Source organism: Myzus persicae, unplaced genomic scaffold (assembly GCF_001856785.1).
Source record: "Myzus persicae strain clone G006 unplaced genomic scaffold, MPER_G0061.0, whole genome shotgun sequence".
Taxonomy (NCBI): domain Eukaryota; kingdom Metazoa; phylum Arthropoda; class Insecta; order Hemiptera; family Aphididae; genus Myzus; species Myzus persicae.
In genome coordinates this window covers 298,329-319,401 of record NW_019103412.1, presented here as the reverse complement: position 1 = coordinate 319,401, position 21,073 = coordinate 298,329, and the positions used below count along the sequence as shown (strand labels likewise).

At 27.2% G+C, this 21,073-nt stretch overlaps 1 protein-coding gene across 2 annotated transcripts in view; it reads left to right on the top strand.

The window, feature by feature from the left end:
* LOC111034414 (inactive rhomboid protein 1) overlaps positions 1 to 21,073 on the top strand; it is a 67,377-nt gene that overhangs the window by 24,245 nt on the left and 22,059 nt on the right. For both annotated transcript variants that reach the window (XM_022315640.1, XM_022315641.1), the window contains exons 2-3: positions 2,229 to 2,364; positions 17,496 to 18,107. In XM_022315640.1, the coding sequence (XP_022171332.1) occupies positions 17,527 to 18,107 (581 nt within the window). In that variant the 5' untranslated portion in view covers positions 2,229 to 2,364; positions 17,496 to 17,526. The remainder of the gene's footprint in view (positions 1 to 2,228; positions 2,365 to 17,495; positions 18,108 to 21,073) is intronic.

The window sequence follows — 21,073 nt, the reverse complement described above, 5'->3', positions numbered from 1 at the left end:
GGGGGGGTTGGTTGGAACGCGTATTTGTATTTGTTTCAAGGATGTGTTGCTAAAAACCCGGATGGTCACCCATCCTAGTGCTACACAACCAGTACGTATGTTCGGAGCGTTGCCGCAGATTGAGCGTACAACCGCATTTTACCAAGCCATAAATATACATATATCTTTGTATATATAATTCTACTGTACATGTGTATGTCACTGAACTCCTCCTAAACGGCTGGACCGATTTGAATTAATTTTTTTGTATGCGTTTGGGTGACGCCCTGGATGGTTTAGATTCACAATTGGACCCGATAGGTCCGACCCGGGAAGTTGCTCAAACAAGGATTTTAAGATTTAAGGAGGAAATATTTGTTTATATACGGTTGCTATTGGTTATAATAGAAATATAAATATATTTAGTAGAAATTGGTATTTTTTAATTTTTTTATTGATTGCTTGCAATGATTCATCGGGCAGATCAGGTATAAACATGCATACAATTGAATTTTCGCACATTGCCTAACAAGGTGGCTGAGTTGCACTTATAGCCGCTCATCGGCGTGTCCACGATCAAAATAAAAACAAAAAATATTATTTATATGAAGTACTCATCAAGCGGGGGCCGCAATCCACAGCAGGTAGGCATAATATACTGCTTGCATCATCACCATCGAGTCTCACATAGAGTTGGCATTTTTAATGGGCAACAAATTGCACGGGATCAGCTAGTACATATATTATAAATATTTATATATTTTGTGACAACTGCATACAGCTAAGTTTTTCATGGCATATTTTTTTTATTTTTTCAATTAATATACAATCTGTATCATTGATACAATAAGAATATATGCTCAAAATCAAAGTACATTCACAGGAAAATAATTTGTTAAAAGTAGCCACCCATTGATAACACTTTCTATGGTTATTAATTATTTACTTAAATTATTATTATTATTTTTTTTTTTATTTTTTTTATATTTTATTGTAACAAATCTCGACACCACTTGCGCCTTAGGCGTCTTGGGGAATTACCTGGTATGGTAGCTGAGACCAATTTTTTGATAAGTGGATTCGAATGAGTGCTTAGGTGGTTGTAGAATCTTTTATAGAAACATTTGGATTCTTCAGCTATTGTTTTTAAATTTAGATCTGAATGAAAGGAACAATTTGAGATATAAGGAGGTGCATCTGTTAATTTCCTCAGAGCAATGTTTTGGAATGCTTGAATTTTGTTAAGGTTTGTCTTTTTTGCGCTACCTACCCCATAACTACAAACCATACGTCCACATTGGTTTGAGTACTTTTATGTATAAGAAGTTTGGTGCGCGTGAAGGTATATTTATTATTGCGATCATGACATTGTTAAATTTCTTTTCGGAGGTATTTTTAGAATTGTTATAATTTAATTTTTTTCAAATAAATATTAATAACTCTGCAAATAGTTTATCGAAATGGTACGGAAATAAAATAGATGGTCTTGTGCCCTATCTTTCTCTAGTTTTTTTATATAAATAAACATACGAATCACTTGGTCAAAGACAGTTATTTATTCACCTGAAATGTTACGTTATCATTCGCATCACGGTCTATAAAATAAAATAATAATGAGGTGTTTGAAGCGGACTGAAATTCAATTGCAAATGCATTTATGTTTTATTGAGTACATAGATATCTACATAGCTCACAGTAAAACTAAGCTTTAAAAATGTAAATGTGTCAAATTTAGTTGGTACATTATATAATATTACCTAATACCTATGAGTATGGAAATGTTTTAGCAATAATATATGTTCACCAGATTGTAAGGTTTATATACATTTGTATATATTTAATATAAAAACATTTTTAAAACATTTTAAAAATAATTACTTGGCAGAGCTAAAATATTTTTAAAAAATATCCATACATTTTTCACAAATAAATTTAAGCTATTCGACAACATTTACGAGAAAAGAGGTAGAAATCTAAAACATAGATTTTCCTTGAGGTTTATTTCATTTACAAATACAAATTTATTTATTACAATTTATAATCATTGGATGTAATTATTGAAGATGCGTTCGACTAGGTATAGTTTTTCAAAAGTATTACAAAAAATTTAAATAGTTAAATAATAACTGTTTAAAATTATAATCGTTACTATATATTAATATATTATCATCATTCAACTAACTTACTTATTTCGTATACTAAGTATTCTATTTATGAATATAAATTACTGTAATTTTTATTATTTTCAGGCAACTTGAGAACCGAATTCACATGTTTATAAACATGACGAATTTAATTCAGTAGAGCTGGCACTGTGTACTCAAACGAATCCAGTGAGAACATCATTTCTTTTTCACATGGAGAATATCAGCTGAAAAATACAAGGTCAGTAAAAATGTATTAATCGAACGTCAGTGGTTGCACGAACAATCACTAAACATTTAATGAAGTAATAGAGAGATAATAGTCTCTTAAACATGATTTAGTGGCACTTGATAGATCCATTAAATTTTATTGAAGAATTAATTTAATACATTTTCCATGCAACTCCGTATATGTTGAAAATTTCTAAAAAACAGTTTGGAAGCTTTGATAAAAATACATTAATAATATGCATGTAAATATAGTACAATTATAATATAACTACTATAATAGTTTATATATTTTATAGGTTAATTATAAAAAATATATTTTGCTTATACATTTTCAATATCACAAAAATGTAATTAATAATAGAAAATAAATAAATATAGTATTATAACGAATACAAGTTTATTTTAAAATTAAATAACTAAAATATATAAACTGGAATATACATTTTTTTTCTGAGAATTAAAATAAATATAGAAATCAAAGAAATTTTGAAAAAGCAGTTAATTAGGTACCCATATATAGTTATATAAATATTTAAAACACTGAATAGCAGAGTGGTGTGGCCAAAGACCACAAAGGTGAACCGCAAAATTTTGATCCTCTGTTACTCATGATTATCTAAACTTTAAATACCTATTTAAACTAATTAACTACTCCTTAAAAAAACGATTTCTGTACATTTTCCCAAAAAAATATTCTGCTTTTGAAATTGATCTAAAATTAAAAATATATTTTATCTTTTATCAAAGTAAAAACCTAAAAATTAATTTGGTGAAAATATAAATTGTTTTCATCAATTTTGATTTGTAATAAATTTTAATCATGTAAAAATGGTATATTCTTGAAAAGAGTTAATTTTTTTTAGAGATAATGAAGATGCTCACTTTTAAAATAATCACTAAGTATGTTTATATTAATCATTTATAAAATACACTATGTGAATGTCATATGCCTAATTTAAAATTGTAATTGTAAAAATTAGACAGATAGATTGATGATAACATTTCTTGTATATTGAATACTTGAGTAGTTTTCGTGAAAATACAAATACTTTTTAGATTCTAAGCAGAACGTTGAATGTATTGATGTATTGATTTTACAATGATGTGTTTCTTTTTGTGTCTCTCATCATATTTAGGGGCATTAAAAATGCTTCAATTTTTTTTAACAGCAATTTTTCTGGTAGGAAAATGAATATAGTTGGTTCCCAATAGTTTTCAAAACCCGCAAGAAAACCAAACAAAGAATTAAGAAAAAACAGGAATTTTTAACCGGGTTTTAAATTAATCGATTTTGGTTTTTGGTGTAATTCTAAAACAAATGACCGTACATACATGACATTTTTCCAAAATGTTTATATTAACATTTTTAAACACCATCAAATTTTTAAAATATATTGACTCGTGTTGAACTATTTATAGACATATGAAATGTTCGATTATTAGTTTTTTTTAAACTTATGTCAATGAAAAATGTTTCGATCTGTTAAAATACTCAAAAGTGTAATACAAGGTTCCTCGCAAGTCGTCGTTAGTGGAAATTAAAAACAAAATAGGCGTAAGTCCACAATAATTTTTTATGAGCATTTGAATTTAGAACTTTGACAAAACTTGTAAAAATTACGACAATTTTAAAATTGTTTTGAATTAAAAATTAATCTTATAAATCTTATATCTAAGATTTATAAATTTAATATGAGATGCCTTGTAAGGTTGTCAACCTTAATCAAAAAAAAAAATTCTACCGAAAAGTCAAATAAAATTGTTATGAGCGTTTGAAGTTGAAATTTGTACAGATTTCTCTTGTAGCGGTTTTCTAATTTTGTTGTAATTAAAAAACGAATAACAGTAGACACTTTAAATGTACATTGTACACCATATATTTATTTCATCAATTCATAAGCTTGATAAAATGTTCAACGTTTTTAATCTATAAATGTCAATACAATTATTGTATTTGTTGGGTCTAAAAGCGTGAAAATATGATACAAGGCTTCTGATATATTATTACAATATCAGTTGAAAAATATTAAGAACACATTGTCACGTTTTTGTTTTAAAATCATTTAAAGTTCAAATGTTGACAGAATGTTTAATAAGTGTTCAAAGATCGTTTACACATCTTGTGTTAAGCTTGTTCTACAATTATTGCTGAAAAATAAAGTGAAGCATTTCTTATGAATATGATAATCATAATAAAAAAAATCATAAATGAACAATAACCCTAAAATTATAAAACCTATATAAAAAGAAATTTTATTACGACATTTTTACAAATATTATAACTATATACATTGATCAACAAACTTAGCATGTAGTCACTATTTATAAATAGTAAATAGGAATTGTGTATTCTTAAACAAACATTTTTATTTACAAAATACTGTTTTAATGTGCTAGATAATTTATCCATTTTAAAAGAAAATAAGTAGGTCAGGTTATTGTTGCGAATGAGCAATTAACCCGAACAAGCTACTTAATCTGAATGGGTCACAAGGGTAAGGTTTTATAGCATAGATTGTACATATAGTTGTTTTTTTATATACATTAAATGGAAAAAAATGTACTGTATAGCTCAAAGAGTGATTTCGATTTTCCAATATGATTATAATATTATTTTATGGCAAGTATTCATTGCATACTATGTCAATTAGTATCTGGTGGCACCTTATCTATAAAAACATTATTTACTGTTTGTTACTTAAATATTTTTTCAAGAACACGAACTATAATCAAATTTCATGAAGATTATACAATGTCGTTATATATTTTAATACATGGGATATTATTGATTGTAAATTATAATATCGATTGCATCACGGAATGTTCTGTTGAAAATATTTTGTTATAAAGCATTGTATTGTTAAAACCAAAATATGGCTCACCTATTAAATGATTATCAGAAAAATATGGATCAAATATTATTATGGCTGAAAAAACCAAAGGTAAAGAGTAAAATAACCACAGCATCCGAGTGTCTGTTTTTCTGGAATTAAATAGTATTATTATTAGGCTTTTTTTTTATACTCCGGCATCTAAGGCCATTGGTTACAACAATTTTACAGGTTAGTATTGTTTTAAATAGCTTTTATTAACTTCAATAATTATTTTTATTTTTTTTTTATTTCCATGTTCAATTTTATTAAATTATAAAAAAACGAAGACTTATAAAATAATTTTAAAAATTTCAATTTTTAATACTTTATTAAAAAAAGTAATTTAGTAAATCTCCATTCAGAATATAATTCCCCTATATAGGTAGGTTGGGGTTTATATAAATATTACCTACCATTATGCGTATACATTTTTGATAAATAACAAAAAAATAATGAGAAAATAAAATATTACATATTTTGTATTCTTAAATGTTTATGTTTTGAGAGCTTATGCTTCTTATACATCTTTTTATTTTGCTATTTTATGTTTTTAAAAATAAAAATTCATTTTTAATTCTAACTGCAGAGTATTAAAATATAATGGTTTACCTACTATACTTGTACATATTACATTTTGAAAAACATTGTCTATAATATATTCTACTTTGAGAACTATTGTATCTATTCAATTTTTTTTTTTGAAAATACAATTTATGTTAAATCTACTGTTTCTAAGATTACAATTTACTAATCAGGTACCTATATATATATATAATATAATTACGCATATTTTACGACATCTATTTAACTTGTGTTATTTAATCCACAATCAAAATATAAGTTAGTTTCAAAGAATATATTTCATATTCGTCTTTGATGTATTCTAACATTAAGGGTTATGACTTATGAGTTATGACTTATGAAAAATCATTACCATGTTTGTAGTTCATAATTAAGTTATATAATTTCATAATATGAATTCTTAGAGATATATACAGAAGCATAAAATGATTTTTAGTTTCTAAATTGTATGATCTGATAACATAATTTTTCAATTTTCAATTCCATATAATTTCCGGAATTGATTTAACTGGCTCTCATTATAGAAAATTTAATCATACAGGTAGCTTTTTTTCTTCAATGCATTAAATATAATTACGTTCTAAACAAATGATGACTTTTTTAAGATTATTTTGACGAGTACTTACATAAAAACTTTATATTTTTGAATAAATATTTTATATCAGTTCGGTATATATAGCACTTTACCTATCCTACACTTTTCTAGTTTTATTATAAATTAAAACCACGAGGAGATTAGATAATTCAGTTACATTCGCAAAATATTTAAATTTAAAATATACTTATTCCAAGAAATAATAAACTATCGGTTCAATGCCTAATGCTAGTAAATCATCAACAATATTTTCAATAAAATATCCTGCTTCAGAATTTAAAATTAAAATCAAACGTTGAACTTTAAAAACAAAGTACTTGTAGGTGAATAAAAAAAAATTATTATAAGAAAAATGTATATTAATATTAAGATTTATAAGTATATTTAATGATATATGAAAAAAATTAAAAAATGTACACTACGTTATACAATTCAGTAACCATCATCAGGTATACATTAAGATTAAAACAAATAATTAATAAAATGTTCTACCTAATGAAAATTATTCCATTTTAAAATTATACCAACATAACATACACAGATTATAGGCGGTGCTCACTAATATTACTAATTTAAAATAGTGGGATAATGGAATTTACATTAACCCATCACGACATCTTTAAAATATTAAATTCTCGTTGTTCTCATAGCCCATAGGACTTTCTCTGCATATTATGCATGTAAATTAAAATTAATATCTCGTAAAATATACATTGTTGGAGCCAATCTAATTAATGTTTTTAGCATTCTATAATTTTAAGATTAAAGGTGTGAAAATATTCGTATCATATATGTAAACATAATATAGTTTGAAAAGATAAAATACTTTATGATTCACAGTAATTCAATATATTTAAGATTTATTTAAATTTAAATTTACCTACTTATTATAAAAATTATATAAATATTTGACAAATATTCTAGTTAAATTATTTTGCTATTAAATTTTTTTAACAACAATAATTATAAAAATGTAATTGTATTATTAAAACAAACATAATATTCAGTGGGGTCTATTATCAAGTTTTAGAGATTTTAATTTCAAGAAATTTGGTTTTAAAATAATAGTAATAATTTAAAATTAATTCCTTGCATTTCATTTTTTTATGCTATACATAGTATTTTATGCACCTATTAAAATCTAATGAAATCATTGACAATCCGTATTATATGTGAGTACAGTATTGGGCATATTGAAGTATTGACTAACAATTATTAGTAACAGCTGACACGAAAGTAGAGCAGTGACGGATTAGACCTAATGGTTAGCATTAGCAATCTAATTCTAATAAAGTACAATTTCTCATTATATTTTTAAATTATTCATACTATAAATATTTTTTTAAATCTTCGGGAAATCTCACAAAAAAACAATAAATAGGTACAATGTCTTAATTTATTAACTAAATTTGAATGCATTTTGATAACCTTTTTATCTTATTTTTTGTTTTTGTAAGTTATAATTAATTACTAAATAAAAAAAGAATTTATTCAGAAAGTCATAACAATGAACAATAATAACAAAATTAAACAAAATATGATGTAATATATACATGTACTGTATATAATATATTTTAAGCTCTCAAAATAAGATTATGATTAATTTAAATTTTAAATTTTAAATTAATTTAAGAATGAAAATATACTTTTATAATTTTATTTAGCCTGACAGATATTTCAAACTATTCACTGTTTTAATTTTTAATAAACAGACAATAGTTAAATGCATTTTGTATTATGGCTTACCTAACATAATAAATGTCAATAAATGGAACGAATTGTATTTATTCGTTTTAAATTAAACGTACAAAGCGCTGTACCTACGTTTGTACAAATGTCAGTAGGTAATTTAAATATAAAAAATATTGATACAATTAAAAATGTGCTTAAGACTTATTAATTTAAAAAACATTAATAAAATACGAAATAAAACCCTACATTTACATCCTCTGGGATAAAACCTGCATTTCGATGTCAATTAACTATCGGAAATATTTAGTTCAATGATAACATTAAACTGGAATTTATTCTAAAATATTCCCGAGGAAACTTTATGACGTTGTGTTCAGTGGATTGAAAATATATTACATAAAAATTCATTCGGATATTTATACAACAATGGATGTCTTTTTAGAAATCAATAATCAATAGTGAATAGCAAAGGAGTTGAGGGGTGTTAATTAATGTGAATGTTTTCAATGAAACATAACCTAATCTATTATATCAGTGTAATTCTAATAATAATTGTAAAAATTATGCAGTATTCTTGAACACAATTTAAACTGAAATGATGACAACATAGTTTCTTGGTTTATACAATTATTTATATTATAAATCATTGTATGACTCATGAGTTATGACTATATTTATAATACAGGTGATGTTGGTTTACCTGGTATGCCTATTTATTAATAAACAACTCTTTTTTGGGACTTTATTAAGTATTTTGTATTTATTTGTATATAAACATGTGTGTGTACAGTGTGTCGGTGTACATACTGCGTGCTCATATAACCATTGTATACATTGTACATAATATAATTTATTTGTAATTAACAAATTAAAATTCTATTACTTTTGTATTTAGTCTGGCCCAACACATAGGTATTCAAATGAGTGCTGCATTTTTATGATAATATTAGAATAATAATAAGCAAAGTTAAGTTTTTATGTTCCTCATGAGTTTATAAATTATCATAAATATTAGCTAAATATGAAAAAATATGTTTTTGGGAATAAACTTTACACATGTATTTATACCGATACAGCAATTCTGAATAAGTTCTGTTCTCAATTTTTCAACTAAAAATTTTAAAATTGGATTGATTTAAACTCTTAATATTCAATTATTAATAATACTGCTGAAGCAACTAATCAAAAATAGTGTCAAGTCTATTAATTTGTTGTACATATTTTCAAAATATTACAAAAAGCCTAAAACACTTAAGTCCCCACATGCACGATTTTATAGTATTAATATTATGTCTTAATATTTTTTATTCTAATTTATATTATTTTTTAATACATATTTTTAGATTCAAATCTAACGTCTGTGTTAAACAAATATTGTTCATATCATCTGCATGAAATAGTTTAAAAGTCGAGACCTAAAATTATTATGTAATAATAAATAAAGCTTTGTAAAATTATTTTATGCATTATCGCGTATCAAAATTCTTAGCTAAAAAATGTTTTAAATATTGATTATAAAGTAAAATAAAAATTTCAGCTAACAAGTAAAAGAATTGAAATAACAGTGAGTTGTATTATAATAGTCTAAAACGTATTACCTACCTACTAATCAACAGCTATAATTATTTTATGTATGGTAATTTACATATCAAACAGAGCTATGAACAGATTCAATGAACTGATAAGTGCTGATAGGAATAGGAAGAAAGACGTAGTAATACATATTATTCCATTGTAGATTAGGTTAGGTAAATGTTATATTAAAATCATTATACATTTAAATATTGACAATAATTAATCTATTTTTAAAAATTATTCGTAAACAGGAATTTCTTGTAAGATAAATAGTTAAGCCATTTGTATTATGTAATACTTGAAATTCTTCATAAAAAAAATAATAAAACAATTTGGTACAAATGAAAAAAAATATTATTATCTAAACATGACAACTTACGTATATATTTTAAACTATAAAAGTAAAATATCAAAAATATTTGAACTTAATGAATAATTCTACTAAAGACTAAAATTTTAATGGTTTACTTAAAGCTTTATGAAACTCACATTTTTTTTTAAATAGTAGAAATATATTATGGTATGTATAAAAAATGCAATAATAAATTTAAACTTGTAAAGCGTGCACATTATGGACTATTTATACCACTATTTTAATAAAATATTCCTTTCCCACCGTTAAATTAATCTACTTTATAATATATGAATATTGTGTACATACAGTTAAAATGTAATTAAAGAGTTAACCATTTTTTTAAAATTATGTCAGAGGTAAATTATTTTTTCTGCATTATTTACCGTATATTGGCAGTGTTTAGTAGTAAATGTTAAACCTTTATTTTAAAATTTAATTTAAGTCTATTTTATGTTAACCTTATTTTATAAGAAACAATATTCTACATTTAATTCCATTTTCAGTTATTTTTGATTGTACCTCTTTTACTATATTGCCATTTAAGATAAATATTAATGCTATAATTATACTATTACACGATCAAAAATTCTAACAAGATAAAGTTGTTAGTATAGTTTGTTTAGCACTTTTCTCCCAAGATCAAAGCAATTAACCTAGCGAAAGCTTTATAATATGGATGTATTAATAACTTGATTTATTATAATAGGATAACTACATTAAAAATAAAGATACATATTCATATTGGAAAAAATAATGGTTAGTATAAGATATAACACACCAAGACCACACGAGACCTCCATGAACTACCTCAAAATATATCACAGTATGCCTTTCTCTCTTATAAATACCTAAAATAAAAAGACGAACTTCCTGTGTATCATCTGAGATACTTATTTTTCATAGTGAGCTCATCTTCACTGATTATCAGACATACGAAAAGGATTGGAAAGAATTATTGGGAATATTCAGAAACCTCCCAGAATGTTTAACCTTTCGATTATCTGCCAAATCCAAAAGTTTTATTTCAGTATTTCTTAACCTTTTTGATATCACGGAACACCGAACAAATATATTGTTTTTATGCGGAACCCCTATGAAAATTATCTTTAAAAAAGTAGGGTGTATAAGACATGGCGATAAACGGCAACATAAACAATGCATTAAAATATTAAATACAGCAAAATTTAATTAAGTAATTTATTTGGAATTTAAATTATATTTAGAAGTCACATTATATTTATATTAGATTATAATAACAGGAAAAAAAAATTAAATTAGTGCATGAATCCTAATGGGATGGTTGAGCTTGAATGTGGCTGCATATCTCATCAATATCTGGAGTAAGGTTTGGTAATGAAAGTCTCAATATTTTGATAAAGTGCTTTTGCGGAACCCCTAAGTGAGATCCGCGGAACCCTAAGGTTAATAAACACTGTTTTATTACACGAAATAATTATAATAATTTATAGTTGTAACAATTAAAATAAAATCACTCCCATCAATAAAAATGAAACAACACATTACGACAAATACTACATTTAGGAAATAAGAAAAAATTGATTTTAACACTAATTTCGATTTTTCGTTTACGCCATTATAATATTATTATAATATTGTTATGTCTGTTATGACATAACGTACAAATCATATCTACATAGATCAATCAAAAAGGCAAATATTCGTCGATAGGCCCTCAAATCGTTGTCATGCTCTACGGATATCTAGGTAAAAGATCCTGGTCGGTAAGTATAAATTCCATTGTATTGAAAATTCAGTATGTCGGGCTGTCAGAGGATATCCGTGGACAGTGAAAAGCGAAGATAAAGAGCTTGGTAACAATCGAATGGAGCAGACGACGTGACATGAGTCGATCGTCCCTGTTGAAAACTTAGTGAAGGGACTGTACCATAATATATGATAATAATAATTAATAATTAATAATCGCGTGTGATTGCGCAAAAATGGTGGAGAGGAGAGGCGTTGGTGGATACTGGGAATGTGTGGCAGGGCATGTGGTAGAGTGTAACTTTCGCACACTGTCACGGGGCAAGAACAATAGATTATTATTGAAACAATGACAACAACAAAAATATAAATAAATTGCTAGAATAACGAATAAACCCAATTTACACTGGACGTTGCAATCTCTCAACCAGGATCAAAGCTACATCCACAAAACACCAGATTCAATAATTATTGCATACATTCTTACTTCTTAGAAAAATATAATGATTATAAATCAAAAATGAAAATGTAATTACCTATAAATATAATCATAATCTTTTCTTACTACAAAATTCTACTTTAAAATATACTGCATAAACTTAATTTATATTATGTCACAATAAAGTCTATAAGATAGTATTGACTTTTTACTATATTATTTGTATATTTTCTTCTTGATGGGTTGAAATTCAAACAAAGATGATACTTATTATTTTGAGAATGTTGTTTCTAAAATAAACTAGTCATTTTTCATATAATTGTAAAAAATTTCCCAAAGTCGTGGAAAAAAGGTGAAAAGTAATTTATTTTAAACAAAATGTATGATTGTGGTTATTTTTTTTTTACAAAGGTTATATTAGTTTAAATTAATACTTACATTCTTACATTTTATAACACTGTATATCTCAATTTTTTTAAGATAAGAAATTATGGTTAGGTTAGGTTAACCTTGGCGTTGGGGTGGTTTGAAAATGGACCAATTGCATGTGGATTATCTAATGTTAAATTCTTTTCTTTATTTTTTTACATATAATTTATTTAAACAATAATAATCTTTTAAAATTTTTTCTTCTATCAACTATTTATATAAGTTATATATGTAGACATGGTACAATTTTAGTTTATTCACTTTTACCGTTTTTTCTCGAAAAATTTCGAAAAATTTGAAAAGCACCATCCGTAATCAAAATCCAATCTATAGAGGTGTTGTAAGGCACTTTTCTAACTTTTACTTCTTGAAAAAACTAACAAATCATTGTAAAATAAATTTTATACTCTCTAGCCTTCATCTAGTATTCTAGATTATTGTCAAGGTATATAATTTTATAGAAAAAACATTATTTGTAATTCAAATCATAATCACGTGGTTGTAAAAATTGTTTTCGTAAATATTAACTAATGTAGCAACAGTATTATTATTTACTATACTATAATATAGTATATTGGTGAAGTTTATAATAAACCACATAAATCAAAAAAGGAAAAATTTTAATTTATTCGTTGACAATATATATTATCTAATTCACAACCATAAAATAATATTCAAGTTTCAATCCTATGTATCAATATTCATTATACAATGTATATAATGACGTAAGTTATGGATTTATTTTTCTTCGGATGAATTAGTAATTTTTAAATAATATAAATTATTATCTTACTCAATCAAATATTGTGCGTAGGTAATAACTTTTATAAATGTATACGGCTCTTCTTAAGCGAAATTTAACAAGGTATTAACTTGTTAAAACCTTAAAATCAAACAGTTTAGTTTTAAAACCAATATTAATAATTTGTATTCATTACATTTTTATAATATATATTATGTATCGTATAATTTGATCAAACTGTTCTGTTATACTCATTAAAGCATGTATAATGCGTATTGTATTTGTTAGTTTTTGGGGTAAAAATGTACAAGTATTTTGGCGAGACAACTCTGTGAAAAAATAACACACTTGTTTCTCAAGTCGATTGTCAGTACCAAAGGAGGCCGCTGTGCCTTTCGCATTTTCAATGGTTTAAAATTGAAGTGGCTTGAGGCAGCAGCCAGCAATTGGTTAAAATTGAAAAAATGTCCGTATTTGTATCAGAGGAATGCGTGCAATGAACACATATTTTCTCTCAACTTAACTTTACGTGTTATGTTGTCACTTCTATTACGTCGTCGGAACAATACCCAATCCTCACATTCATGGCATGCCCACATTTTACGATTTAGGTGCGGGACGCCTAAGATTTCGTAGCAACAATATGTGTACTAGTATTTTCATGGTAAACTTGTGTAATGTTATTTTGCGGAAATTTCTAAGGATAAAAAAGAATGCAATGAGATAAAAAATCAATATATTTATTGTTCAAGTATCAACACGTGAAAATCTACTTTATTAAAATTATATTAATTGTTTTTATCTTGAAAGCTAATATTTACATATCAGTAAACAATCAATACTTTAAGTAGGAAATAAATAACTGGTTTTTCGTAAGAAAACATTATTTTCAAATTTAATTATTTTTTTATAATAATTTTTTATTAGTTTTACTTTTTTTAAATAACTACCCATATTATAAAGTCACATGACTATCCTGAAAATGTTTGTATGACCATTTTAAATGCAGGTTAGTGATGATAATTGGACACACGATTTCACCATGTGTTTGTTTTTTTTTCTTTGCCATTTCAATATTTTGAATTTTATATCGTTATTACCCGAGTATCTTGATTTGTTGACGTTAATACGAGTATATATTAGATTTTTATTAAAGCAGGAATATCATTAGATTTTGTTTTTCATACATTTATTTTAATGTAATTTGTTATTTTGGATTTTACAGCTCTATAAAAAAAAATTACTACTACTATAATTATAGTACTATACTACGTATCCATGCATTTTAAAATGATTTATCATTTATTTTAAATGTTTAATAATAATTCATCACTGGCCGAGAACCGAAGTGACCGAAGCGTAGGAAAATCCTTAAAATACTCGTGATCTCTGTTTACCGTCAGTACCTATTTTTTTTTCATTCAAATTGAGATTAAAAATAAAAGCTGGAATAAATGAATATACGGCGAAAGCTTTATATTAAACGGAAGTAAAAGCGCGTGGTATTGATTAAACTCGGAGAGTGAACTTAAAACCTCTCGCCGTAAATTGCTGTTTTTTATGCTACATAAAAAAAAGAATAATTCACCTAGGATTTCATCCTCTGTATTATAAAATCTTTAATGTAACAAACACATTAAAGCATTGAGCTGATATGACGAGCGTATACCTACTGCCGATCTACGTAAACTGATATTTGTAACTCAATAAAAATTTGCAATTATTATAAAATATAGAATATTATTACGGAGTTGCATGCACTGAAAAATATCATGCATATATAAATATTGTTTTATGCATCAAACAACACGGTTTTATGCAAGGTTAAAAAATATGAAAGATGATCATTTGTTCAAAACAATTGATTAAAAAATAATTTTCTAACATAACATTTTAACAATTTTACTGCTATATGCATTAAAAACATTTTCAAAAAATCAGGAAATAAAATATAAAATTCCATGTTATTGCCATTCTGCCACTTTTATAATATTGTACGTAGTTGTTTATTTCGCGATACACTATAATGTAATAACAATTCCCCATTAAAGTTAAAAATCTTGATAACAAATTGCGCTTGATTGACTTTATATGACTAGTATTAAAATGTTTAACCACAGTTTATAATATTATTACATTGACATTAATGTGTAAATAAAATACACAATTTTCAAGCAACTAAAAAAATATGAATTACAAAGAACAAAACATAAATAATATTATGCCATCAAAAATAATTAAATGTCTAAATATGTCACAATTTTTGCTTGTTAACTATTGAAATCATTACAAAGACATATATAATTCTTTCTTAGCATAAAATACTTAACTTATATACTTGAAAAATTATCTTGACATACAATACCAAAAAAAAAAAATATGGAAAGCACAAGATTCCTTGTTTTTTAATAAGTAGGTACTAAGTACCTATACCTAAGAAAAGTATCAAGTATGATAATATTATATAAATATTTCAAGTACCGTTATAGCTTAAAAAGTTAAGACGTTTATTTCTAATAGGTGCATATGAATCCGATGACTATGTTAGACATATGTAATTATTTCATATGTGTCATATTTAATTTGAAAATGACTTTTAGTTATTTTGAGATAAAAAAAGCAAATCTGAGAGGGGCTCGTGAATCTTCAGATTTTGATTTTTTGTAATAACATTTCACAAAATTGTGTAACCATGTTGTCACAAAATTAAATCACGATATCTTTTTGTGTAATTTATATAAAAGCTTAGAATTCCGAGTGCGGGGGTTTCAGTGCTGATATGATATATGAAGGAACTGTTGTACTTTTAAAATCTCTCCAAAATTCTACGATTATTGTCAGTATTCAATGGCGTTTCCAGAAATGTTAATTTGGATGAGAATATGAAAGTTGTAAGTAATAATATATCTTAGTGAATGAATTTTAGGGATAAAACCAAAGACAAATGATAGGTGTTTAGAGGTCAAACCCCTAAAATCGTGAATAGCTTATAACCATAGACTACGATAAAATATGTTTCTATGGCTCGGTGCAAGAAGGGCTGATGATTGTTTTGAAATTAAATATGTCATTAAAAAAAAATAATGGTAACAATTATATGTATCTTTAAAGTTTTAGAATTTTAGTGACTGCATTAATTTTTCGTTCTTAATTCAAAACCAGAAAATATATTAGGTAGTTTTATTTTTCCATTGGCCTTCTTGATGGTCAATGAATAATAAATATGATTAATATCAGACATTGAAGAACAACTAAAATTTAAAATAAACATTTTTTTAATAATCAAACAACTTAAATTTTATATTCAAATATAACAACAATATAAAATAGCACATACTTCATATCGTTAATAGTCTATATTATATAGATGTAAACTTTATTTATTTATTTCGACATGGTCAATGTCGTGGCTGTAGATAATACGTGGCCAATATAGGGATTGGCCTACAATAATATACAGATATCCTACTTCTATCAATTATTGTCAAAATGGTCAATGTCAAATCTAATTTGGTCATACTGCATCAGAGACATCTTTCGTTTTAATATTAGTATTAATAATTCAAATATTAATGTTATAAGTCGAATAATCTCAAATTCGTCTAAATTTGACATTGGATTCTTGCACCACGAGTCTAAGCGACGCAGATCTATAATAGGGTTACACAGTTTGATGAATCGTCTGATAACTGAGTGATAACGCATTTACTGATATGACATAGGTACTACATTTGATACAGTTTTGTCAATGTTTGATGTATTCATAACGCATAATAAGAAATAACTAATAAGTAATAATAGCTATAATAATTAATAAATAGGTAGGTTGTCTTTTTTAATTCCATTTACACTGACACATCAAAAACGTTGTAATAGATTTTCAAGCTTTGTAGAAAAAAATATACATTTTTATCAAAATATATAGAAACCCCCCCCCCCCCCCCAAAGTACTTATTAGATCTGGCTTTCTACTGGAAACCACCAGAAGTTGTAGTTTGAAAAATGGAAAAAAACACACAACATATTGTAAAACCAACACAAATCTGTCTAATAATTATGATTCAACCACACACGTATTATAGCTTACTAGGTTTCATCTAAAAACACACTTAAAAATATATTTGTTCGTTTCAGATGTCTTGACAATGACGCCAATGGCGGCAATATGAGACCCTTACCGCCGGGTCAAGATGGAGTCGACTACTGTAAAATCCGCAGAGACCGAAACCACCACCACCATCACCACCACCATCATCACAACAATCACCACAGCGTTGGCGGCGGCAGCAGTGGTGGCACGCTGCGCCGGTCGTCGGCATCGTTGCTGGAACCACCGTCTCCCGCCGAACGGTACCACGGCACCATCGAGGGTCATTACCGTTTGCATGACCTGGCGCTCGACCGGTACGTCCCACCGCCGTCCCCCGAACGGTACTCATCGGGCGCATCGTCGGCCGGCCGGTCATACCAGCAACACCACTCCCAACAGCAACAGCACCATCACCAGCAGCAGCCGCCCGACGATCGGTACTCGTCATCGTCGTCGTCGTCGTGCCATGGCACCGCCGGCGGAACAGGAAGTGGCAGTGGCGGCGGCGGCCGCAACCACTATCTTCCGGTGTCGCAGAGCACGTCTGAAAGCTTCATGTCACCGCCGTCACCGGTGGCCGAACGGTTCGACTATGCCGCGCGTCACCACGATAGTTATGCCACCGCCGCCAAAAGAAACGAATCCGCTTATTCCAGGTAAGCCGGCCCTGCTCTAAGTCGCATCTAACCCCACAAAGCAGCATATTAATTAAGTCATTTCACCGGACAATTATAAAGTATACTCGTGGACTCGATAAATTAAAAAAAAATTCATAGATATATTCTCCCTATCTCAAGTGTGGATGAAAATCGTTTAAATTGCCCTTTTTAAACTATATAATATGTACTATGTACTATCTAGATCTGTAAAAATAAGCTATCTGATACGCTGTTGATCCTCAGAACAGTTATTTCCTAGCCAGCCATTTTACATCTAACGATATACGTATTTGGAACTTCAAGTTCTGTCTTAAACTTCATCTATACCATACTGATAACGGTTTTGTAAGACCAATAAAGTACCCACTTTACCTGAATAGATCGGTACTATTTTTTTTTAATCTAATATCTAGATAAAAAGCTGTGGTAAGTGTGATATTTTTATATCTGTATAATTTTGTCTAAAAAATGTCTTAAAAATTATCTTTTTTCAACACTGGGCCCAAAGCGTTGAGATACAATGATACATAGAATAACTAAGCCCAGTCCTCGGGACCATTTCAAACCATCAAATCGTATTTGCCCATACTCCGAAAAAATTAATATAAAACAAAACGTTAAACGCATATTGCCATAATTTATATATTGTATAATTATTATACATACAATATACATATATTTTTTACACGAGTGATATCTATTAGCTATTTGCGTATTACATTTTGGAAATTTCACCTGAAATTTGAGAAACGATCCGAGATCTACGTCCATTTTAAAAACTATACCTTAATAAGTACCGTTTGTGCACACAAAAAGTATGATGCACATATGGTTTATTATTAGTCAGTTTTCGTTAGGTTAGTATAATATAATTGTATATTTACATACGACTTGACGATGCTGCTAAGCTGCTTATTTGAAATGCATAGTATTTACACATAATGTATTATTATTGAACTAAGGTCTAAGACCTCTGTAAAATTGGCTTAAGACTTATTGTAAATATTAATAATTGTACTGTACATTATTGTCACTTCCGCGTTATTCAAATTTGTCATATGAGTCCTATTTATAGACCACGTACATGGCCACTGTACATTTATGTATATGTACTTGATTTACAGTGTTATTTTATTATTTTGGCGGATTACGGTTAAATTGGGTAGGGTACTAATTCAGCGGAATGAGAGACAAATATGCTCCGAAACTGGTAATTTTTTATGTACCTTTACAGTAACATGAAGTGCACATACCATCCAATTCATGCAATATATTTTGATACAATAACACTGATAAAAATATGCGGTTATTTTTCAATTATTAATTGTAATTAATTCGATGTTTATTTAAAGCTGTATTTAAAATAAAGGATAATATATTCAGCATATTAATACAAAAATTTAAAAATTCACCAATAACATAAACTAATAATGATAATGACAAATACAATTTTCTGTATAGTCAATATATTAAATGACCTATCATATTTTCCAACTGGACGAAATGTGCTACGCCAAATTTTTTAAAACATGCGTAAACTTGCCATAATCTTTTGAAAAATGTGTGAGCAAACGATTTATCAAATTTAAGGTCAAATATCAAAAATGAGCGTAAACGGTTGACAGCTCTCTATAATACTATAATACTCTGCAGTGATCCCTTGGACCTTAGAAGTAGGTAATAAGGCTACAGTTTGCCTTTTATATACTGAGTTTGTAGTTTTTTTACAGCGAAGTTGGCAAGAAATCATTACATTAAGAGGACGCATCAATAAAAACTTTTCTCTGTCTTACACACTTATATACCTAGTATAGTAAAAACTTCTCTCTGTATTTCTCTCGATGTAATTATGTTATTTAAATTAAGGTATTATAACCGATTATAAAAAATACAAAGAATAACATTATCTGTGTTTAGTTGAACATTTCTTTTAATTTATGATATTATACTTGATTTTTTTTAATTTTTCAGTTATTTAAAATGATGAATTAATACTTATTAAAACATTTTAAAAAGTCTGACACAGATAATCTGTATTATAATTGTATATAGGTTATAATACCTTAATTTAAACAATTAGATGCAATGCAATCGCAATGAGTGAATAATGAAGAGAGGTTTGAAACTTACCTGTAATACATGTAATTTACGTGAACGTGTGAAAGACAGAGAAAAAACGATACTAGTGGGTACCCTCTTAGGAATGAATTAGATAAGAGGGTACGTTTTTCTCAGTTTCTCTAACGGGGTTATCTAAAATGTCTATTTTATGGTTGGCACCATAAAAATGAAAACAATAAAACGATGCTAGAGAAGAACCTATTGGTTCGCAGCTATATAAAAAACAGCAACCCCAATCAAAGCTAAATCTCTAATGCAATGCTATAAAAAATATTGGTCTCACTCACTTTATTGTTTATGTGTTTGAGATGATCATAGGAACGGATTACAACGATCACACAGTATTGTCGCAACCGATGAGGAACTGCAAATGATCAAAAGGGTTTTTCGCTAGTTTTTGTGATACTATTTCCGATGCACTTTATTCAAGAACAACGAAACATAATAAAATTATATAACGTATTATATCGAATGGTTTTCATTATAATTACAAGGAACGTTGAAGATTCACAGATTTTTTTAATTTAGTATTTAAATGGCAGAACAGTGCAGAACTTAAAAACGATCATTTACTATACGTAGGAAGTAGATACCCAATGAACTTGAAATAGATTTCAAATATTTCAATATTAAATATCCAATATATACTAATATATTTTTTTGAGCGAAACGTGCATTATACGTCAATAAAATATGTTTTAAGTCTTAAAACTATGAATCGTTGAGGAAAATACTCATGAACGCTGTATAATATATGTATATTAATACTGTCCAAAAATTATTAAAAATAATGCCAACTACATTTCCAACCACAACTATACACATTCTTTTCTTCAAAGACT